General features: G+C 43.1%; 1 protein-coding gene and 1 long non-coding RNA gene across 2 annotated transcripts in view; both read right to left on the bottom strand.

Annotated features, from left to right (window-relative positions):
* Window positions 1-23681, bottom strand: part of AACS (acetoacetyl-CoA synthetase) — a 38278-nt gene extending 14597 nt beyond the window's left edge. Inside the window, exons 1-9 of the mRNA XM_042865451.1 lie at window positions 23465-23681; window positions 20516-20619; window positions 16857-16977; window positions 15005-15118; window positions 7646-7743; window positions 4856-4970; window positions 4235-4316; window positions 3278-3425; window positions 366-446 (exon numbers count right to left, since the gene is read on the bottom strand). Of these exons, the coding sequence (XP_042721385.1) occupies window positions 366-446; window positions 3278-3425; window positions 4235-4316; window positions 4856-4970; window positions 7646-7743; window positions 15005-15118; window positions 16857-16977; window positions 20516-20619; window positions 23465-23582 (981 nt within the window). The 5' untranslated portion in view covers window positions 23583-23681. The remainder of the gene's footprint in view (window positions 1-365; window positions 447-3277; window positions 3426-4234; window positions 4317-4855; window positions 4971-7645; window positions 7744-15004; window positions 15119-16856; window positions 16978-20515; window positions 20620-23464) is intronic.
* Window positions 18829-20509, bottom strand: LOC122176690. The gene is made up of 2 exons (XR_006177813.1): window positions 19782-20509; window positions 18829-19376 (listed from the first exon to the last, which is right to left on the bottom strand). It is a non-coding gene; the product is annotated as an uncharacterized LOC122176690 (long non-coding RNA).
* Window positions 23682-24476: the final 795 nt, after the last annotated feature.

The raw sequence follows: 24476 nt of genomic DNA, 5'->3' as shown, positions 1-24476 counted from the left end.
GAACAACAAAAAATTCTCTTCTTCAGTACGGTCAATTACATGAAGAAGGAAGGTAGAGTCTGTTTTGCAGATTAAATTGATGAGGAGGTTAGATCAATGACCCTAACAGGCTGTAAAAATAAATTAGTTTTCCTCACTAATTAGATCAGAAACATTTAACGTGACGTTCATCAGAAAGGTCAAACTTTTCACCTAATATTTTATTTATATATTTATGTAAAGCCCAGTTAAACAGGACGGCTCTTTACAGAGCAAGAACTAAAAGTACATAAAAGTGAACTTGTAGATTTGTGGGAAAAACTCTCAGACTTGTAAGGAAAATGCATTAAAGGCTTTTTAGAAGTGCCTCAGTGAGCCACACTTGCCGTTGTGTAGTACATAATGATGTCACTGCTGGTCATGTTGCCATGAAGAATGTGTTCCTTCAGGTGCTGTATTAATGTACCCTGAAAAAAAAAAAGTGAAGTAAAAAATTAAGTTTACATAGAAAAAAACTGGCAGTACTCAGTCTTCCAAAAACTAATTTGTCAGGATGCACTCCAGGATTACCGACAAACATTTCCTCCCAACCACAACTGAAGTAAATCCCAGGGCCTATCTAAAGCAGCAGCAGCAATTGCATTCTCCATTTTCTCACGTAACTTTTCAGACTTTCTCATTAGACCTCAGCAATTCCCACTGCACATCACTTGTAATTTTGTGGAGTAAACAGCTTTCTTCCCTTCCAGCTCTATTCAGCCATCAGAGTTGCAGAATACTCCATGCAGGCTATAATTTTCACAGTATGGCTTCACCAATCAGATTTGCCAGGTAGGTAAGCAGGAGGATTTTATCCTCAGTACATCTAGACAGGTTGGAGGGACCTACAGCTGCTGTGAACTGTAGCAGCTACCATTTATTATTCATACAAATCAATTTTCCTATTAACTCTCAAGAAACAAAAGACATAACCATACATATAGCTTGTAAATATTGAACTAACTAGCAATGTGGAAAAATCTCACTGTTCAAAGCATCAGCATTAACAGTGGAGCAGTGAAATATCTTCTTTTCACTTCTGTTTGAGATCCAGCTATACTTTCCTAATCATTAACATGTAATATGTTAAGCCAAGGAAGTTTACAAACTACTTCACTGAGTCACTCCACTGCAGTGACACAACATGCCTGATTTTAAAATAAAGTGGGGTTTGCATTTTTTTTTTTTCCATTGATGCAATGAGTTGTAGCCTCATGGCCATGCAACAAAATTTATGCTAAAAGAAAAGAGATTACAGATAAACATTTGAAATGAAAAAGTCATGAGAACAGCACACACTTTGGGAGAAAAGGTAGAAAACATCAAATAAAACTAAAGGAGTAAATCTGATTTTCTCTCTGGTATGAGGTCCAAATTCACCTGCTACTGCTTGAATATACAAAGCTGTCACTATGCTGCCATCTAGCTATACACTACTGTTATCTACATTTAAAATGCTTGTATTTCGGATGTAGAAATGTTATGAATAACTTCTCAGCTTTGCCAGAAGAAATCCAGGTGTTAACATAAATATCCCATATACAAAAGTATGCACTCTGGAAGAGCCACACCAAGTAGTGAAACTGAAAACCAAATTCAATTAAAATAACATTTTGCTTTCCTTTCATTTACTTATTACTTTTTCACAACTCTGGAGCCAACACAAAGGTGCGTTTTTAATCTAACAATGACTTTAGGCACAGGCCATGAACAGTTCCCCAAGGAAAACAAACTTGTAACTCTGATAAAAAAAATAAGCGTACTCTGGGAGAGTGCAATAAAGTTCAGAAGCTTGCAGCCTAACATGCAGTGTTCATTCTCATGCTCATTTATTCAACTTGCTTCACTTCCACTTCCTTACAGCACTAGTAGGACACTCAAAATACATCTTAAGCATTTAGCATTACAGGACATAGCTGGCAGCTGATAAAAACCCACTGGTCTGGGTGCCTTCACTATGCTTAACATGCAGCTAATGCAGTGCTGAGCATCTGGAGTGTCAAAGATCAGCCAGGGGCACTGAGGCTCCTGAGTCGCATCATCAGCACATAAGGATCAGTGCCAAGAAGTGAGGCAGTGCAGAGAGCAGCATCTTGTGGCTGCTGGTCCTGAGTCACAGCGTTTTGTTCAACATTCAGGCAGCATTAACTGAAAACATCATTGGGATGAGGAGCAGGGGCAAAACTGAGAGTGAGCAAAGTGGCCACGTGGATAAAACAGGAGGAGAAAACTCCTCAACAGAGAGGAATCCTGTTGGCTAATCCACATCTGTGTTTTTCATCTCCCAACTGCTTATCATGCATCACTGAACAAAACACCTGCCCTGCTCCTGCTAATTCATTTCTGCAAGTATTTAACCAGGCTGAAGCCAGCACAGCTTCCAAACAGCTGTCAGACTTCAAAATGCATTTCCTTCTTTCTCCAAACATAGGACGTGTCCCAGAGGGACCATTTCACATGTCTCACACTGCCTGGTATGATCTCCTATTACTACTGTAGCAAAGCAGAATGTTGCAGGCAGTGTGGAATTTGTTTGTGGGCAAACATTTCAGCCCTTGGTATCACAGGGAAGCAGTAACACACAAAGTGCATAAAGCAACCCAGCCTTAGGGCTGTTTGAATGACTCTACAGGTAGTCTTGCAAGATGCTCACCATGACTTTCAGAGCAACTAGCAGAAGCAAAGGACAGCAGCTAATAGTTACACAGCTTAACTACCACAAGTTGGCAAGAGGGTTCTAGACAGCACCTTCTGCCTGCCTTACAAGTAGAAAAAATCCCTGCCTTTAATGAAGGGCTACACCAATAGCAGAGAAAGTTTTAACGTGCTCTGAACTGACAAAAACTTAAGATCACTGAAAAAACTGAGATGATAAAGTGCAAACTCCCCGTGAGTCTCAAATTTGACAGTGTCCAAAAATTGGTTCCAAGCAGCCATTCAAGTTCTTTCAGCTTGCTGCTGCAAGCATCAACTGGGCCACTTCTACCAGCTTTGTGACACATACACATTCCCAACAGCTGACATCTCTGAAAGGTCTCCATAGCAATCAAATTATTTTGTTTCCTCATTAGTCCATATTTGCTTTCAATCAGTCAACAATAAATTTGAAAGTTTAATAGTGGGTTACTGAGAAATTGATTACTGTCAGAAATCAATTCCTCCTTGAAGTATGTTAAGATTTAAGATGCTGTTAAAGGAAAAAAAAACCACAACACAGGGAGTCATATACAGATAGCATAGTTCCATAGGGAAGACATACCCCTGCTGAATGCACCATGCATTTTGGTGCCCCAGTTGTGCCTGATGAATACATGATAAAGAGAGGATGACTGAAAGGCAGCTGTTCAAACTCCAGCTGGGGTGCCTGGTCTCCTTTCCCAGTAGCAAGGAAGTCTTCTAAAAAGACACTGCATAAGAGGGAAGAAAGGGAACATCTCAATGTTTTGTTTGTTTTTTAAAGCATTACCCCAACTCATATGTAAGATTAGCTCTATACCTGGTAGCTCTTTTACTATCAACTATACACACAAACTGTACATACTTTTTAAGTTTTAGCTGTTATTCTGTTTAAATTGCTAACAGCTCTGGAAATGAGTGTCTGTGTGTTAATTAGTGTTTTGCTTAAAAAAAAACAAACAAAAAAAAGAACAAGGTTATGTGTAGACCACAAAACACATTACAGTGTGGGTATTATCAGGATATTCTGCCTACCATCATGACAAAGCCAAGAAAAGGCATCCCCTGACCAAAGCAGTTTGAGATGGCACACAGAGAGGCAGAAACTGCTGCCCAGCCAACCTCCTTCACACGCTGAGTGCAATGCAGTTCAAGCCTTGATCACCTTTAGCATGGGGACTGTGTTCCAAATTGAATGCCTCCCTGCATTCCCTGAAGATAGAAGAACTAACAGAGAAAACAAGGGAAAGAAAGAATGGAAAAATCCAGATCTTTTTTTTTCCCCCTGTGCTTCCATCCCATGATACATTTTTGATTTGGAAGGGAAAGATCATGAGCCTTCATCTGAGAACTATTAATACCAACAGGTGGTTAGTAGAAGCAACACATCTATAGAAGCGTAATACCTATTTCAGTATGGACCCACCTCAAGAAATCTGGCTAAATCCTAGCTTTCACAAGTTGAAAAGGTCATACATTTTCAAGAGATAGCAGTATTCATCCCTAGCTCAGAGATTCACAGCTCAAAAGCTCCCATTACCTGTTTGGAATCTTAGAGATATCTATAGTTTCTCTTGAGGAGACATAAGGGATCACCACCACTTTTTTTAAATCTGGAAGCCCTGGAAGGAAGAAAGAAAATATTGACCACATTCAGTTATATAAGTCTTTGAAATCCATTTGCATCACAGTCTAATTTCCTATTGCTGAAATAATTCTGATGCACAGAGCATTGATATAGTTTTAGACATTAAAAAAACTCCCCCAAAAATCTGTTAACTACAATTATTGCCAGCCTTTAAAATAAAGACTTACATGTAAAAATCAAGTTTTAGTGCTGTAAAACCTTTTCAGTTGTTTTCAGCAGCACTTTACATAGGCATAAAAAAGCAGCATTAACAGCTCCTGTTCCCCCACTCAGACTGCCAGCTAATGCATGCTGATAGAGCTATCAACAGATTTAAACTAAGCTAGCAAAAGACTATGTTAAAATCCTGCAAAACAAAAAAAGAAAGTTTCCCCTCATATCAGCTCTGCAACTGTAAGTGGCCAAAAAGACTTTGTAAGGGAGCAAGGACAGCAACAAGCAGCCAAAGGTGTCATTTTTAGTGACAGTGGAGACGCAGTTATGGTATAAGATGCATGGTATGCAGTGAAATACCTTTTACCACACTAAGCAGCTTTTCCAAGTGGTTATGTTCTTTGCCATTATACACAACAGCTTCAACAGAGAAGATGAGCTTAGGCTGAATTTGAGAAAATCTGTCCAGCACACCCTAGGGACAAGGAGAAAAACAAGTTAAAAATGAATTACAAACCAAAATCCACTCAATGTTAAATTCAAGTGTTGTTTCAAGTCAGGTGCAAGGGTAGGACTTTGCAGAATCATGAAAAGGCTGCTTGTCCCTGTCCTTCACTCATCCCAAGATTTTCAAGTATAACACAATTCTAACAACCTATTTCATGTCTCCAACATCCATCAAGTCATCTGCATTGAACTCCTTTCCAAGCTGGGTGAGTCAGGGTTGCAATGAAATAATAACAAATAAGAAGCCTACTGCAGAAGTATGGAGCTCTGAGCACAGCTGATCCCCACGTTGTTAGGAAAGCTCTCTGAACAGCACACGTGAGGTACAGGGGTACCATTAAAGATGAATAGCAGCTGACAGCTGAATGCCACTTTAACACACTTCTTCCTCAACCACTTGAAAGAAAATGCTTTCTACTATGCAGAAAAGCATGAAGGTGCATTTCCTTTTCCTAAATACACACATACACACATGGTGACAATGCACTGACATCTAACTATATCAATTAGCTTTAAAAAATCCCCAGGTTCACCAACAGAACAGGTTTTTAATAAAGCATTAGCACATTAATCTCCAAGGGAGTACGGAATCAAACTTCCATCTGTCTTAGGGATGTCAGCATGCTCACTCCTCTGCAACAATTCTGAAGAGCTGACCGATCAACGCACACAGTGTGCATGTCTGTGTGATAGACACACATGCTGAACACAGATATGCACCCCAAATCCACACTGCCTGTTTAAAAACCAGAGGCTAAAGGTACTCTAGCAGAGGAATGAAATCCGAAGCCAAGTGTGGATCAGAAACAGAGGTGACAACAACTCTCAGGGTCTTGCTAATCCTGCTAACATACCCAATCACACTCATTAGCACCGGCAGGATCAAATCCCACAGGGCAGTTTGGTGTGATACAAAGGGAACACAAACAGATGGAACGTGTAATTGCTACACTGGAACTTTAATCCAACCAGATGGCTCAGCAAGGAATTGCTTTCATGAAAAGCCCAGGTACACCAAATTCAGCTCCTTCTAGTTGATAGGCCTCAAGCCCTGCGCTATGTATTGTGAAGGACCCCACGAATTAAGCCCTTTGCTAAGCCTTACCAAAGGCTCCTCACGCATTTCTAAGAGCAGATCCTCTTTCTAAACTTACATATCCATTAATTTCTTACATACACGGGCCAAAAAGAAGCACCTTCTTGTTAATGCACTTAAATGAATAGCAGGGACAAGAGAAACGAAGCTCAAGCTGCCAAGGGCAGTATTCTGTGTGGGAGGAAACTCACTGGTCCCCTGACAGCACATTTCCTGAATGCTTACAGTCTTTGGATGTATAGCATTCAGAGCTTGCAATGTGTAGGCAGCTCTGAAAAGAGACAGTTCTAGAATTCAGAAAACATATATACACAATCGGTTTGGAACGTCGAAAATGTGACGCTATTTCCCCAAACACAAAAAAATCTTAATTTATGTTAATGAGACTAATGCAAGTGCACAGGAGGAACACTTACTCCTTCGGGTAGGAGTCAATCTCCCTGAGGAGCTCTCCTGATCTGTTGAGATTTTAGGGTTTGAATTCAAGCCAACACATGCTGCCAAGCCAAAGGAGGATAAGTGATACTGATAGCAATGCTGCTCCACAGCTAAGTTTCATTAGAAAAACCTATCACAAAAACAAAACAAAGCTGGGTGCTGAAAATAACAGCACATCAGCATGGACAAAAAGCATACCAGGACTCTGTAACACAAACAAGATGAACAACCTCTCCCCAGATGAGAGATGAAATCACACCATAAAGAAAATACTCCATACTGTCATTTTCTACGCAAGCAGAAAATATCTGTAGAACAGATTGATCATTACATGCTGCAATGATTATTTTTTTTTTTAAATCATTTTTCTTTCCCAATGTCAGAACCTCAACTACAAACCAATGGAATGCTGCTGCCCTCTAGTGCTAACCCACAGCCAGCAGCTCCATACACACAACCAGCTACTGGGACCATGAAGTGAGATTGAGGGGCATACACTGCCTAAGAACTCTGGTAGTTCCTGCATTCTGCAAAGTACAGTGTATTTTCCAATTGCTTTAATTCAAACTATTAAAACAGAAGAAAGATTCACGACTCTATTTTAAAAGCAGTTTGTTACTGTTTATGATGTGCTAAGGGCTATCCAAATAAAGCAGAAAGTATACCCAAATCTTCCAGAGTATGCTGTAATGTCTGGGTATCATGATTTCTTTTAGCCTTTTTTTCCTCTATTTTTCCTGTTCAGTTTTTATTCAGAAGCTACAAAGTCGCTCCACATACACTTGTCACACCCAGTACTCATTCTTCAGGGCCTTGAGAAAACGAGTTGACAAGATGCAACAAAAGCTCACCAAGATTATGGATTGTCTGAGAGTCTCCCAGCATTGAGTTTGTTGAAGATGCTCAAACTGCTGGGCTGCAAATCCTTACTGACATCTGAAAACACGGGGCTTTTGCTCAGTTTGTAGCTGCTAGAAAAAGAGAATCCAGTGTGCCACAAGGTGGCAGTAAGATTAAAGTGAACAGAATCCATCTGCCACTAATTTGTCCTCCTCACGGCTGTCAAAAACAATGACAGCTTTCCTGAAATGCACAATAGGGCTACTCACGTTAATGCCAAAGTCTGGTGATGTTGAACTCCAGATAGCACCAATACTCGCCGCAGCCAGCATCGCCTCTACTGCATGAATGCTGTTTGGTAAGTAACCTGTGGTGGAATTTGAAGGGTTAGAGATGGAACCAAAACTACCAAAGCTTACAGGAAATATGTGTATAATAACCAGTTGGCACAGAAAAAAAATGAAAGTTGTAGTCTGAAGTATCCTTCAACTCTGTAAGTTTGCCACACGGTCATACCGTCCTCCTTCAAAGTCCATGCAGTTCATTCTTGTGTCACTAGAGTGCCATTTATAAAAAGTTACATCAAATTTTATAACTACAGAATTATTTCCAATTTACAAAGGTTTCTACTCAATTAATGAGGCTTCCAGGACAAGAGGGTAGCATATTGAAGAGAGGAACTAAGAGAAAATAAATGTATGGACTAAGTGTGTTACATAGAAACTCTGCACGGAGTATAGCACCATTGCAGGTCAGGGTGTTAGAAACAGAGCTGTTGGGAAAAACAAACACCAGGAAGGATAGCTGAATCCTCAGCAGTGCTTAGAAAGGCAGGGCTCTCAGAGTACAAGGAATTTGGCTGCTGGTCTTGTAAGGTACTCTTATGCAAACAGGTAACGTCACAGATTTCTGTTCCCAGCCATTTAAGTTGCCTATAGAAAGACATATTCCTTTCCTTTGCTTGGCACAAATGGCAAAGAACATTGTTAGCAGATCAAGAGACTTCTATTCCTGACTTTATTCTAATTGTAATCAACGGGTGATTCAATACATACAGTGCATCTTCCATAAAGGGACACGAAGCACGAGGGTGGCCAGTGTTCTCTTCAAGTTTTTCCTTTGCATTTGAAGTACATTTATGATCAAAAGCAGAAAAATCAGCTTCACACACAGCTGAGCTTTGTCCGGTAGAGACTACCAGAATCTTAAATGGAAACAAGCAAAACCTGAGTGTGAGCTGATAAGGGAACATGGTGGGACGAGCCCTGGAACATTCCAACACAAATGTAAATCCTCAGCTTTACTGCTGACTTGCAGCAAGCCTTCAAGATTTCAAGTCACTTTATTAAAGCACACAGAAGAAATGAAAGTCAAGTTAGACTTCCAATGGGCTCAACTGGAGCAGCCCTCCACAAAGCCTGCCGTGGCACTGAGACTGGCTCAACTGATCAGAGTCCAACCCCCAGATCAACAGCATGCAGCTGAAATTCACACTGAAACCACCCTAACACAGATCAAAGATCTGCAGTTTCAGATAATCCTTTTTAAGCAACTGAAAGATGTCCAAGTACTTTAAAGAGGCAAATGACAGGCCTAATTATTTGGACATCTAATTAGAATTCGGTGTTTGAAAGCAAACTCAAATGGCCTTCAAAATGCTTTCCAAGCCATTTCTACAAAGGTGTCGAGAACAGGGAGATCTTGGACTTCGGGGCAAGTTGAAGCACTGCTGAAGCACTGCTGAAGCATCTGCCAGGCAGCAGAAACCCAGCAGGGCCAGGCACTTCTCAGTGAAAGACATCCATGGAAGTTTACGGAGATATTTTTCAGGACAGGAACTAAATCATACATCTTAACAACAGTTTAACATGTTTTAACTTCATCAGGAGGGTGTGAGCTTCATTCCTGTCCATTTGTCTACTCAGCTTGAAAATCTACCCTAAATTTTAAAGTATTAGATCAGAATTTTCTTTGCTGTGATTCAAAACCTTGAAATCAGTCAGACCAGCTTGACAATTCAGTGAGCTGCTGTGCTTCTGGGAGCAGCAACTTGGAAAACAGTGTTATGATTTGGGCTCAACGGCTTATTTAAAAGAAAACAGCTGAATGAAAACCTCATATCATTAAAATGCAAATTACTCCCTAGAAACATGTACACCTTCTAATGCTTTGTTCAGGGAAGCTCTTATGTACATAACGTGCAGCAAAACCTCAAGACCATAAAGCCATATCTATTTTGCTATCTCTTCGTTAGGGTCACAAGTTTACAACATAAAGTACAGCATCCCAAGATTGGATTTTTTTTCTTTTCAGATAAATCTCCATCCTATAATAGTAATTTGAAGTGTATGAGCCATTTTAAACCACCGACTGCCTGATGGAAGCATTTATTTTTAATAGATGAAAAGTAATTCCACTGAGCCTTTTTTTGGAGGGTGTTTTGCAGTAGTACGGCCCACAGGTAAGCAAAAGATGTCTCTTCAGGCTTCAGAGCTGTTTGATTACCTTGCCAGAGCTTAGGAGCATCACTTACTACAGGCAAGTTCTCTTCACTCTGAAAAGCCCACAGGGCAAGTACACAAATCTCTGCACGTTGTTGTGAGCCAGACAATTCAATCATTACTCCCATCTGTCAGATGGCTTTGAAATGGTGTTTGAGCAAATCAGCTAAAACTGCCAAAAGGTACAAAGCGTGTAAAGCAACTTACTCTGCATTCCTCCACCTTTATCTGATCAGTGTAGGCAGGCAGCCTGGTGAGCAGGAATTTCACCAATCTGTCACAATGCCCAACACCAACAACTATGAGTAAAGATGTAGTTCTGTTCTGGAAAGAGATTCTCCCAACACAGCACTATAAAAACTCACCCTTCTCATCTCTCAATGGCTCCCAAATTTAAGTGACACAAACTGCATCTCCCCTCAATCTTTCAGATTAAAACTGGATTCTCAGAAATAAAAAGTGATTTCTTCCTTTCTCACAAAGATCCTGCGAACCAGTTATAGCAAGCATCATGCATGACAAACTCCCTGCATTTGGTTATGGCCCTTGAGGTAGCAACCAAATCCTTAAGAAGGGGCAGAACTGATGGTCTGTTACTGGAAAGGAGGATTTTCCTTTGGGTGATCAAGAAAGCAACTGAATTAAGGGCACAAAACACAGAAGCTGGGAACTCACAGCAACCAGGGACTGAGTTTGTAGTAGCAGGGATCCTAGCAGCAGCACTCCTCCCCCATAAGTACACACAACATTTTTTAGAACAAATGAAATAAAACCTTCCAGGAGAAAGTGACAAAAGCCTCCACTAAGTAGGACAAGTGATCTCTTGGGTATACTGTATGGATCACTTTAAGAGGCACTTACAGCCCCATCCGTTCTGGACAGCATTTGCTGTTCATCACTACTTACTCAACCTAGCATATGCTGAGGTTAGATTTACCTGTTCATTTACATCACAGTATTTTATCAGCAAAATAGGTGACATCTCTGGTCCAAAAATTCCTTGCACAGTCATGTTGGCAAAAGTCTCGATTTCCTGTGAGTGCTGTGAACGACTCCCCTGAAGGCACCCAGTGGCTCAGAGCAGAGCGTGCACTCAGCTGCACAGCATCCAAACGTTTCTAGCTGTCTGGATGAAAAAAGCACAGACCTGGCACCAAAGATGTACCACAAGCCTTAGGAGAACACACTGGGAGGACGTCAGGAGCTGCAAGTAAACACTCTCCATGTCTCATGCTACTTATCTACATTAGCTCACAAAGAAAGTCAATTCAAAGACCAGCCTCTCAGCTTCTCTTCCTGACATTAACATAAGATTTTGTACTCCTGTTGGATTTTGAAAGGGTCATCCCACCTAGCATTACTGTGGCCTGAGACTATTAGTAACACGCTAATCTTCTTACAAAGCTAGCTTTAAAACCCACGTAAGCAACAGGGCTAATGCAGTTACTATAGATAAATTACCAGCTTTAAACAATGTAACTCATTGATGTTTTGTTAAGGATTTTTGTGTGAACACACGGGGAAGATTAGTTTGTTGCACAGCTGACTTGTAAGAGGACAAAGCTGGCTATGGGATAACAGCAGCAGAGTATCTGTAGACCCATAGCACAGATACTTCCAGTTTCATTTGACTCGCTCCGCAGTCGTTGCTACTTGCCAAACAGATGGCCAGTGGGAGACCACAAGCACTCCCCATTTGGATCTGTGTGACTTGGATTAGCTGTTTGTACCTGTCTCCTCCAGCTGTTCAGACATCATGGACGATATTGCAATGCATCTTTTGAAAAGAGATGTTTCACTATGCTTCTGTTTCAATTGCGTTTACTATTAAGTGCCATCTCCTTAGTGATAGAAATGGAAGACTAAGAAGAAATCAAACTGATGAAAGTGCTGACATTGCTGCCTGTCCACCCACACTCACCCATCTCCGACTTAAATTGACTATTGCTGTCATGATGCAACCATTAACCGTACTGATCAAACTAGTGGATATGTTAAGTAATGGAAAGTTAAACTAGTCTTATCTTAGAGATGGCGAAGAATGGAAATTAAATTCACAAGAAAAAAAGTAGCTATAATGGTCCTGTGTGATCCAAACTGCTCAAGACTTCAAGTAACTTCATGAGAAAACGGCAACAAAGGGCATCAGAACTTGACAGGCTGAGTAGGAGTTACACAACTGAAATAAAATTAGTAGAATATGTCCCTTCCATTTAAAAGCTGATTTTCCAGAAGCAGTGAAAGCATGCCCCTTATTATACTTCCATAAGCTATGTGAAGAGTCACACTTTACGTCATACGCTACAAATTTTGGAAGAAATCAGAAATCAGGCCCCTGTAGCTTTTGGCAAACACTGGAGAGCCTCATCTTTGATACCACAAGGGGCTGCAGGACTGAAGCCTTCCCACCCAACACTTCTCTCTCTCCCATGTCAATTTGGGGTTTGGAAAACAGCCAGTAGATTCAGCCTCCAACTGTGAAGTCGCATTTCAACTCTCCCAAGGACTGCCAGTATCCTCTGGCATAGGAGAGACACATATGAACAAAGCTGAGACCCAATTTAATATATATGTGTGTGTGTGTGTGTGTGTGTGTGTGTGTGTGTGTGTGTAGCTCAATTGCTGTTAAAATCCCCGCCAGATTTCTTCCAGGTTGAAGCTCTCCCTAGAGAGGGGCCATCATCCAAGGCAATGCAATCTGTCAGTCGGGAGTCTTGGGTACCAGGGACAGAGAGAGAGGGGGAACTGTGCAGCAGACTGAGTGTTTGGAGTTGGTATGAGTTCATCTGACTGGAGATTGGTGAGGAAAAATGTCTCTCAGCAGCCAGAGTAAAGGGGGAGGTCAGGGAAAAAATTAGAATACAAGACATCACAAGTTTCATATAAAATGAAGGCATTTTGATAAACCCTGTTCTTAAAGGAGCAATCAAAAGGCAAGGCTAAAAAAGAGAAAAGGTAAAACCATCACTTCACAAGGAAATCCTAGCAGCTGCTATTTAGGAAGAAGTCTGAAAGCAGTTCACATCACAATCTTGTAGGTACATTCGCTCTGACAGCAGGAAGTGGACAGAAGCAGCACAACCTTTACAAGTGAGCCAACCTGCCTCCCCCCATCCATTTTAGATTGTCAGGAAGAGCACAAGAGTAATTTATAAGAAATTTCATAGCAACGTAACATTTGCGAAAGTAGAGCTTCCTATAGTAATTCAAACATGCTAATAGATTACAAGGCTTAAAAGAGTCGAGTCAGAATACATCACACAACTTCAATTTTTCACTGAGTTTTCAATGCATGCTTGCTTTTCTTTGTTCTTTGTTTTAATAACTGCAATCCTACTGCATTTTGCACCTCCTCTACTAGAAGTCCAGGCTTCCCATTGGAGTCAACACACGTTTTCTCCTCCGAGAACAGGATGCTGAAGCATACAGTTAAGTCCTACCTTTTATGTGCAAGGAAGCATTGACATTAATGACAAATTGTCAAGAGAAACTTGGAATTGCTACCTTCCGCAAGCACATCAGTGATTCCTTTTGATTAAAATAAGCAGAGGTGAGCCAACTGCCAAAACAAATAAGATTCAGAAGTCAGCCAGCCTCCCGCTGTGCTAAGCAAAATACACTCATTAGCTAGAAGAAATTGTTGTTGAAGTTATGATAATAGTGGTAATAATCATGCTAATAATGTTGACTACAATTACATTTAAATAGCACATTTTCTCTTCCCCAGCTACAGAGAATACTTCTCCTGTATATTAGAAGAGCTTAAGTTCTATTGGCTCACATGGTTTCACACAGAGGCCATTGCTCCTCAACAAGATGTCAGATACAAATATGATTATGTTAAAATTGAAATGGAAACGAAATTAGATATTAAATTCTTCATTCAGGCAGATCTTCCTGACTTTGGTGGATGGTTTGTACTAGATTAAGGACTTGATTCTATGTAAAACAGCAAGCCCATAGCTGTGATAATTAAATGCTCAGTTATAAGCTCTGTAGAATATTCATAACATACATAAAGCATGAGATACCTTGAGTGTATTTTACAGCCACATTTGTAAATCATATTTATGGGTGCAATAAAAGATCATAATGCATACCCTTCTGGTTTTGGGGACGTGAGCTCAGGTTCAGGTTTATAAAATGCAACAAAACAAACCAAGTCGTTTCATCACTTTGGGTTTGCACCATACATGAATTTACAAAGACTTAGGACAGCTGCCAAGTGTTGCTCAAACAACGTGTGATTCCAGCAGCTAGATGGATAAGAACACACAAATACCAGGTAGGCGTCAGGGAGCTTCAAGGATACTGCAGGTTTGACTGACAGAACCACAGAGTATGTTAGAGAGTATGCAAAGTGTATACATGGAGCAGATCAACTGCAGATCAAAAACAACAATTAAAAGCAAATGAACTTAGGCCAGCTTCAGTAATGACTGCATACTGTACAAGCTGGTCATAAGAAAAAGACATTTGTATGGAAAAATGTGCGTGAGTCTTAGGACTGAGAATCTTAGATTACTCCAGAAAACATAATGAGTAACTGAAATCAAGCCAGGGCTCCAACTGCTAAGCCTGGCACTGGGATGACATGACAAGCTACTGCTCATCAGCTTATTCACTACCACCATTCTGGTGGAAGTCCCTACTCCCAAAAGCACTGATGGCACAAAGTAGTACACATCTGTTCCTCAAGAACTGCAGCTCACAATGCAGTGCATTACCTGGGGCTGTAGGCACTGTAATTGCCAGCTGGCACCACAGCACACAACCTGCCATCCTAATTTCCAGGACAGTCCCAGTGTGACTTTGCTGAACCCGGTGAGTCAAAGCTCAGCTAGATGCAGCCTCCAGCACTTTTGCTTCTATGGAGCACTTATGAAGCAGACCTTAAGAAAGCCATGAATGAGGTATTCCCCTTCCCTCTACAGCACTTAACTTCCAGGCTAATCCAAGTTCCTTCTCTCTAGAGGCATGACATACAAAATTAAGGAAACAGTTCTTTTACTCCTACATTTAGACTGCTTCTGTGAAATAGAAATTCATAATCAAGTGTTTATAACTCTGCTCATCTGCTACGTCAAAAAAATTTTACCTCCTCTCCTTTAAAAAAAAAATACTTACCCACAACTCTGTCTCCTATTTTTACTCCCATCTTTCTCATGGCTGCAGCATACAGAGCTACGGCTTGTCTCAGTTCTTCGAAAGTCACTTTCAAAATTTCTTCCTTGCCTTCCTCTGAGGAAAGATTTATTAAAACAACCAGTCACAAAACACACACTACAACCTGGAGTCAGTAGCAAGCAACTAATTATGGAATTAAAAGAATATGAAGCAATTTTAGGAAACCAGTTTCCACTAATATCTGCTCTTCCGGGTTTTCAAGTTCTTCCTTTGCCTTTTGTTTTGATGGGAACCCAGCATTAAGTCATATTCACTCATCAGACGTGAGAAACTTTCTTAAAAATTGGAACGTCCATCTGAAAATGCAAGCTGTTCACCAGAGAGGCGTATTCTCAAAGAGCATTCAAAGCAGAGTGCACCTACCAAGGCTGCTTTCTAACATGGAAAGAACAGCCTCATTCTCCCTACTTGCTCCACTTTCTCATGAGGTCTAGAAAGAGGTTATAAGGGGTTAATTCTGTTTTATTATGCCAGATTGCTGATGAGAAAAATCACAGGACTTCCAATATGTTTTTCTTGGAGTATCTGTGTTTGCCAATATACCACAAAGCAAATAAACTAAACTGGACTCCATTCACCTCTGAGAAGGTCTGCAGGAAATTTTTATTCCTATACTGAATGTCAGATGCACGTAAGCGGTTAATAAATCACTCATGAAACAAAACGAACAAGTTAAATGTTAGGAAAAGCAAAGCTTGTCATAAAGCCCTGTAATTCTTTAGCTTGGCTTCTGTAAACCATTTGGCCCATCCTGTTTCCAGTATCAAGCATTTCTCACGACAACACAGATCAAGAGCATAGCAACAGAAATGCACTGTGTGCTGTGGTCCAGCAGGGCTTTGCAGAACAGCTACAGTTATTTCCCGTAAGCAGTGAACAGTGCTTTTAATCTCTTGATTTCTTAGACCTCTGTTCAGGTACATTTAGTCCTACATGGAACAAGAGAGCAGGTGGTACTGGGGAGAAGAACAGAAGGAAACAGAGTGCAGTTTATAAACTGAGCAGCACATCTACAGATTTTGTGTAGAGCAACGGGGAAGAGGACTGTGATCTTGACTTCATGACAAATGAAGGCCTAGGAAAGCTATACTTCTGTTCCTGTGCTTTATCAAACCCACAGAGCTCCCACAGGATCGACCCCAGTGATTCCAGGAGCCTGACACAGGTTCCTTAAGCACCACTCTGACCTAGCAGTGATTGGTTAATGAAAAATACTCTGACTTAAGAGATCTTAAGAAGATTAAATATAGCAGGTCATGCAAAGAGGTGCAGGTGCAAGTCTGTCCCTCGCAATGAAGTAAATGCATTCACTCTACTTGGGCACTGACACACTATTCAGTTGGAAAAGAATTTTGCTCCTTTTGGTATCATTCCCTATGATTGAGTTACACAAAGCACAGAGTGAAATCCATCGTTTCCTAACAAGAAACAAGATCTTTATGGACAATGTAAATATATATCAAACTAATAATTCACTGAGTTGCTAATAATTCCACCAATAATTTAAACCACTAGTATTTAATTCTACTTTTTCTAAAATTGCAGCACGTCTAAATTAACATTGAGAACTTCACCAAGGACTTTCCTGAGCTATCAACGTTCCCAGAGCATGTCTTCCCATTTTTTGATGAGCTGTACCCCCCACATTCTGTGGAACTGCCACCTTTACTTCCTTTTCTGCTCACCGAAGCCCGTTTATTACAAGCTTTCATCAAAAGCAGGGCTGCTTTATAAGGCCTATAACTCCTACGGGTTACAAATAAACACCAGAAAGCCATTAAATCATACTCACTTGCTGCATACAGTGCAATTTTGTCATTGTCCTTGTGCTTCAGAAGATTTTCTGCATAGTTCAGGCGGCTTCCTTTAAACCACTCTGGGACATCTGCAATACTTTTGGACGTGTCAACCACCTGGAGAAAAGCATAAAACAGCCAGAGACAAAACTGTAATATCGCTTCATGTTTAAGACCATTCTACAGACATCAGCTAATTCCAAGGAAGAATGATTGCTCCCGGTTTACAGATGGCAAACACTGGAACTGTAATTAAAGGCCTAGAAAAATTAAGGATTTGTCAGCAAAGAAAGCCAACGCCAGAACAAGACTGGGAAGCATTCCTTACTGACAGCCCCACCTCCAGACCTGCCTTAAATATACAAATGAACCAAAACACCACAGCCAGACTGCAAGATGCATGCAAACTGCTAGAAAGCATGGAAGTACTCCACAGCTTCATTCAGAGAGCAAAAGCTTCAGCAGCCTGCACGAATCACATTACAAACAGCGCTCGCAGTTCTACCATCCTTGATTTGGTGTTTTCCCAAAAGCTGCCCCAATAACCCAGTAACCCTGTGTTAGGAAAGAACACAAAGAATTGAGAAATACAATACACAGAAGTCCCCAGAACATATTCAGCTGAAACAACAACTCCCCCTCGTGCCTTTAATTTGGTCTCAAATATTGAGTTACCTGTCACTAAGCTGCAGGCAAGCATATGCCTTTAAAAGCAGTGACAAAGAGCCCCTAACAATTACCCATGAGGGTCTGCAGCCCTCTTCTCTTCACATCCCACTGTTTAGAAATTCCACTGCCCAACAGCACGCATTTTGTGCTCTTTACACTGCAGCTTTATTGCATCTGTTTATTTTATAAGTTGTGCTTTTGAAAGCACAAAATGCTTTCAACAACAAAACAAAACAGAACAAAATTCTGTTCATGCCCCTTCTAAGGGCAGCACCAGCAGAAGGTGCTCAACACAGACAGCCCAGTGCCTCAACAGAAAACACCTACAACCCCATGTCAAACTCAGTCCCTGTGGTACTTCTGCACATGCACAACTTGATCTCCTTAAGGAAGTTTCTGCTGCTTGCTGGTAATATCTCCTATTTATTTAGTCATTCCTAGTTTTAGCATGGATATGAAAAGTTTTGCAACAGCCCTTTCATTCACACTCCAGAGTCACACAATAAATGCTTTGCAAGCTCTTGGGAAAGGGAAGAAATTGTACTCTACAGTATTGCCAGCTGCAATCCTCATTAAATGAGGATCGTTAAATTTTGACTCTTACAGCAGGGGCATAAAAGGCCAATTTATGTGGTTAGGCAAACACAGCAAGTGTCAGCTGCACTCCCACATCCAGGTGCTGTTCTGTAACTGCTCTTCACAGCAGTCACCACATCCTTGGCCTCAGCAGTTAAGAATAAGCACTGTATTGCAACACCCCCCCCCACCACATTTCTCCCACATGAAATGGTTTGCTTGCCACGCTATCACCATCCCACAGATTATGTTTACTCTAAACAGAGATTACAGCTTTAAGAATATATTTGACCATTATCATGAAAAACTGTCATTGCCTTGCACTGTGTACGTGGGATATTCTGTATGACCTGAAGAGCTGAGCAGCACACCTCATGAAAAGCAAGAGCAGATACCATCAGAATGCTCAAAGCAACCCTTCCACAGGAAGGTCAGCTGTCAGGAACTTCTCACAGGAGAAAGAACCTAAGTTTAGGCTACATTTCTCACTTAAAAACCAACAGCTACTTGCAATTTGACATAATGGCAGTGCTGCCATGTCGGGATGGCTTCATATGCTGTGAGCACCTTTGTTCTTGTCAGAAGTTACATGGATACTTAACTCCTCCACTGAGTTTAAATAAAACACTGGCTGCCTGTGTTATACACAACATTTTATTGTTATTCCAAGAATGACTTACAGAAGTAGGGGCTGTTTCTAGCCAGCAAAACAAGAGTCAACTCTAGTTTGTGAAAACTTTTATTCTCCTCCCAGCGTAACGCTTAGTTCCACTGAGCAACAGGGATCCAGCCGTAGGACAAACAAAAGCTCTTAGCTGTCACACAACAGCTCAGTTACTGTGAGCAGGATTTCCTCCTGATATCCACCAGAAATTGATTAAGGGTTACCAGCAAGTCAACTTCAAGGCTTGACTCTAGCTTTGTGCCTTGAAGTTGAGCCTCCTATGCTCACACAGATAAAGATACAAACATACAACAAGCTCTGTATTACACCAAGTATATTTGTTTGCAGTGCTTGCCTATACAACGAACTTCATCTCTCCCCGTTTAAAGACCCCATATCACAGCAAGCCCCTTCTTGAGAGTTTCCAGGCCACGGGATGCCTGCTCTACAAGAAGTCTAGTTAAAGCTTTCCTAGGCAGCCCTATCTTTCAGCTTTTCATCCTCAGGAAACATCCCCTTTTAGGCTACAATTGCCTTTTTCAGTCTTCCTTCCAGCTTGTTGATCATTGGTGGTGCCTTGAGGGACAGTCTACCAGAAAGATGAATCCTGTAAGACAAAAGAACAAGAATTACTCTTCAGTTTGCTCAGAACAAAGGTAAAAGACAGGTCTGAACTGCTTGCTTAGGATAATTCACATTCTCATGGAAGTCTGGAAAATAGCCTTGCTAACAGCACAGAGGAAGGGAAGGCAGGGTAAGGGATTATATCCCAGTTACAATCTGGCTAGATTTTGAACTACTGCTTACAAAATAAGTTATTAAAATGACTAGTAGAGTATCTACCATCTTCAAACTGCACACTTAGGCTAGCTCTTGGGTTCTAAATTCACTCTAAGGACATTAAGACATCTGAACACACAGTTTCACAGCAAGAGTTCTGGAGAGAGAATCTCCTGACATCATCTCATGCAGTACAAAAGCTTGCAAAACAGGAAAAGGTAAAGAAATGTACCTGTTTCCACTGCAGATCCGCAAGCACTCCATGTTTTTGGTACAGATGGTCTCCAGGGATTAATAACCAAGTCCAGTTCCTTCCCTAGAAGTCCCAGGAAGGTTCTTCTGCATTAAACTTTTGAAGTGATTTGAAGTGATTCCTCAAATGAGAAGCACAGGCTGGTGCTGATATCCCATACCAGGACTGTAGAAGGATTCCAGCTTTGTCTTCCATTTGCAAGAGGAAGTCTCCTTTGTCTCAAAGCAATGCTGCAGCAAGGTCTGCTATTCCATTTGTGATTGCGTTCAACTGCTATCGTTTCTCCAGAGATATTTCCCCTACATCTGACTGCAGGTAGCTGCAGAACCAGTCCCACAGAACTGGTGGGTAACAGGTACACTTACCAGAAAAGCTGACTCAGAGAATACAAACATGAACTTGGGGGCATGCCATGATATACTATCAGCATAGCTCTGATACAGAAATCAGTGTATTGATAGACTCCTTACAATCTGCCAGGACTGCCAGGGTATTCGAGGGCACATAGCCACTAAAGAATGGTGTAGGACAACAAAACTTGGGGATTTCACTGTACTAGAATTTATCAGCAACAAAACACCACAATCTACTACGCAAGGAAGTTCAATTTTTCATATTAATGGAAGAAGGTTTACAGCAGCAGTTCAAAAGATCAGCTGTAAAAGTGGTTGATCTCCCCTCTGTGTTGTACTTGATTAGTAGCAGCAGCTCACCTCATCGTACAGGCGAGAGCACACGATGTTACTGTACTTCCAGAATTCTGCCCAGAAGTCCGCAAAGGATTCCACTGACCACTGGTACAAGTCGTTGTAGTTGGCTAGAAGTAACAAACGGCTGTTAGTGTTACACAGAATTACAGGAATGTAGACCAACTATACTCAGGAATGCCCTAAATCCAGACAAACTGTATCACTCGTGGCTCAGCTCCGGCCAGCTGCAGGTTGCTCTGGGGAGCTGGAACTGCTTCTGACCCGCACTGGGCAGCTGCTGGGCTCTGCTCACAGAGGCCACCCCTGCAGCCCCCCACAGCAGAACCCTTGCTACACAAACACAACACATTGTTCAAGGCAAGCGACTGTGGCATCAACAGACATAGTGTGACTTGAACAGATGGCATCATTTCACCTAACTGCTTTACGAGCCATTTGCAACCAAAGAGACAGAGAGGGACCTTTTCTAATAGCTGTGCTACATCACCAATTGGATCCACTCACTGTCTAACAGCACCATATGAAGCAAGAACGCACTATTCCTCACCAAGTGAAGGGTGAGGGATAGAATCATTTTCATGCTGAAACAGTTTTATCACAAGAGGTATTAATACAAGTTCACTGGCCAGCCATGACAACTGTGAGGGGGTATTAAGAATATGGCAATGAGAAGGTGAAGTTTCACACAACAAACAGAGGAAGTAACCTGAGGAATCCACACAAAAATTCCAGTACAACAATTCAAACTGAAACTCAGAACTGTAGTATTCAACAAATCAAAATGCAGCACGTAAAGCAGTTTTGGGTATGAATAGCTGAAGCAAATTCCTCAATTTAGGTTGCTTGAGGATGTCATGTCCATGCTGCCTGAAGCTGTGCCAGTAGCCAAGTTACACAGAGTATCTGCTATCAGTAGAGGTAGTAACAGTTTCCTACCCTGCCAACTGTTTCCTATTTGACACTTTCAACTAAATCAATTGAATTTATTTTCTCTAATTCTCTTTGCCTTGTCAGCCTGTTATCTGCCTGATTAAAAGTCACCTTTGTCTTCCTTTGACAAGGAAACCGTCTTTCAGCCTCATAAGAGAGCATCTGAGCCATCTCTACAGCACTATTCACACAATTTTTGCTGTTTCCCTACCAGCCTGCCCCTTTCACATCATCTTTATCAGTGGAAGATTACTCAGATACTACTGATATAGCAGAAAGTAAACTTGACAAGGTGAAAGCAAAGAATGTCCCTTCCTCAGTGCCCCACTACTACCTATATGTTGCCACCAGCTCAGCCTCCAGTTCTGTTTTCTTACAGGAAGAACTTCCACCCAAGTTAATCTTTGATATACTACTCAACGTCCATAAGTTGATATGAGGACAGGTTTGACTAAACTCACCCCCCTCCTTCCCCTTCGAAAGGAAATTGCAGCACGTGATCCAAACCATTCAGTAAGTGCTACAAACACCACCACCATCCATCTGGTTTCTTCTAACACGATTAGCTTGCTCTGTCTTGTCTGTGCAGTTTGTCCCCAGATGAGCTTTGGCACACAAGTCCTTCAGGGCCCAGACCTGTTACTCAGCAATTAAACATTGCATTTCATTGCTACGTTTCAGGGATGGACAGAACTGTGCTGTTCAAAGGGCTCTATTGCCTTTGGCTGTCCACAGCGAGGCCACATCTTGATATTACATAAAGAATCCATTCTTAGTTGCCGAATAGCGTGCAGACCAGCGAATATCAGTTTGTATCTAATGGAAGTTGACAAAGGTTCCTATACAGAGGAATCCGTTTTGAAGTGGTAGCTGCATTGAAATGAAGTGAAAAATTCTAGCTCTTTTGACTAGAAATCTGCACAGCCCACTTGAAACTGCATTTGGTCTCGGCCATCCGAATAGCAGTTGTGACATCCTGACTCAAGGCTTGGCTGAAATCCTGCAATAACTTCTTTCCAACATAGCCAAAGATTTGGGCACTGTGTTTACAAAACAAAACTTTAACCTAGTGTGCCTGGACATAAAGTTCCTTATCAACAATAATAAATAATAAAGTTCCTTATAAAGCCTTAAGATGGCTTTTCAGAAGGGAATTGATTGCTGGACTACATGCTCCAGAACAGTGTATATACTGCAGACACTCAAGGACAGATGAGCCAGTGAGGCCATTTGCCAGAACTGCTCCCTCCATCCCTCATCCCCTGGTAGAGGGATAGGAACTGAAAAGCTACACAAGCAGCCCGTTGCCTAAACACTGAGGGTGTCCAGACTGCATCAGGGCAATCACAGCTATGAGCTCAACCCCTGTCCCAAACATGGTTCACACCACAGATGTGCCCCCGAAGCCCCGCTGGTTCCTGAGACCTTCAGCACTGCTCACAGCCTGCACTCAATAGAGCTGACACAACTTGGGTTTGGAAAACCCCTCTGGAGGCCTCACCGCCCACCCAAAGCGGTGCTAAACTCAAAGCTGGTGGATCGAATCAGAGGAGCACACGCCAAGGCACAGCCACACGGCTGAATGGGCACGAAGCAGAGCTAGAAGAACTCGTGCAGCCATATAGCAGTAACCTCACCTCCACCACTGAGCCCACATCGCATCTCCCTCCCCAGACCTCACACAGGCTACAAACGACGACGCTCCCTTCATAAACAAAAAGAAAGCAAACACAGCCTTCTCTCCCGCTCCCAGCTCAGCACACCGGATCTCAACACCCCCCCCCCCCCCCCCCCCCCCGGGGGATCCCCCGCCCTGTGTCGCCCCGCAATGCCCGCAGGTACCGCACAGCTCCGTTCGCACGCTCTGCCGCCGCCCAGCTCCGCTCCAGCCGCGATGCAGCACCCGAGGCCCACGCGCGAGGCTGCGGCACAGCATCACGCCCGCAGCCGGCACCGCCCGAGGGGATGCGCGGCCCTACGATGCCCCTCGGGCCGCCCCGCCCGTTCTCCCGTGTCGCTCACCCAGGCGGAGCCCGCAGCTGCCGGCCACGGCGGCGCGGAACCGATCCATGTGGGTGTTCCGCTTGCTGTCGGGCTCCCACATCACTTGCGACTCCATGATCTCAGGTTCGCGGGACATGGCGGCGCAGAACGGAGGCGCGCGAAGAACCGTCACCGCTCTCGCAGAGCCGCCGCACAGCAGCGCTCCCGCCGCGGCTCTCAGCGCACACTGCGCGGCGCTGTGCGGGGCGCTGCGCTTTAAGGGTCGCTTCACCACCCGTCGCGGTAACCTTCCGCGGAGCCGAAGGAGTGCGCCCCGCCCGTCAGAGCGTGTCCTTCCACTGCACCGCCGGCCGTCCGCGGGCTCGGCGCGGCAGCTCGGCTGCTTCTCGTCTCTTGATAGCCGTGAACTGGCAGACGTAGCCCAGAGCGGGACAGCGGCGTGTAACGAGCTGCCAAGTAAATCTGGCAGGCCTGGGAAAACACGGGACTGCGGCAATCGCACGGCCCCGTGCCCTCCGGCTCGGCGCTGGGGTCACTCAGGTGTGAAGCGAGCGGTCGCTGTCCCCGTGCCCTGAGCGTGGCCGCCCAGCCGCTCCCCTCGTGCGCTGAGATATGACATTTTGGGGCAGCTTCTCCGAGAGCCTCGCCCGACGCTCCCAGCCCCCCTGTCACATTCAGCTCGGGCACAGACCGAAGCAAAAAGGGGTGATTCCCGCTTTCGCCCCGCTTGCCCTGCACACCCTCCCCCGCTCCGGCCGCCGCCCGTCAGGCGGCCCCGCGCTGCGGACGGATCCGCGCGGCGCACGGCGGTCACGACGCCGCCACGAGCGATTGGCCGGCGCGCGCCTGGCCCCACATCAGCCCAGAGCCCGCTCTCCTCACGGCTAGGCTGAGCGGGGAAGAGCTGACATGGCGAGGAACCAATCAGCGCGGACATTTTGCAAGCCGTCGTCTCTGCCGACCAATGAGCTGACGCATCGGAAGGAGGTGTGCCCAATCCGGGGGGAGCTCTTATTCTCAGCGGAGGGTG

Source organism: Lagopus leucura, unplaced genomic scaffold (assembly GCF_019238085.1).
Source record: "Lagopus leucura isolate 7727_CA_CO unplaced genomic scaffold, USGS_WTPT01 Super-Scaffold_806, whole genome shotgun sequence".
In the NCBI taxonomy this organism is placed as follows: Eukaryota; Metazoa; Chordata; class Aves; order Galliformes; family Phasianidae; genus Lagopus; species Lagopus leucura.
The sequence above is the reverse complement of the archived record's forward strand: the minus strand, read 5'-3'. Positions and strand labels throughout refer to the sequence as shown.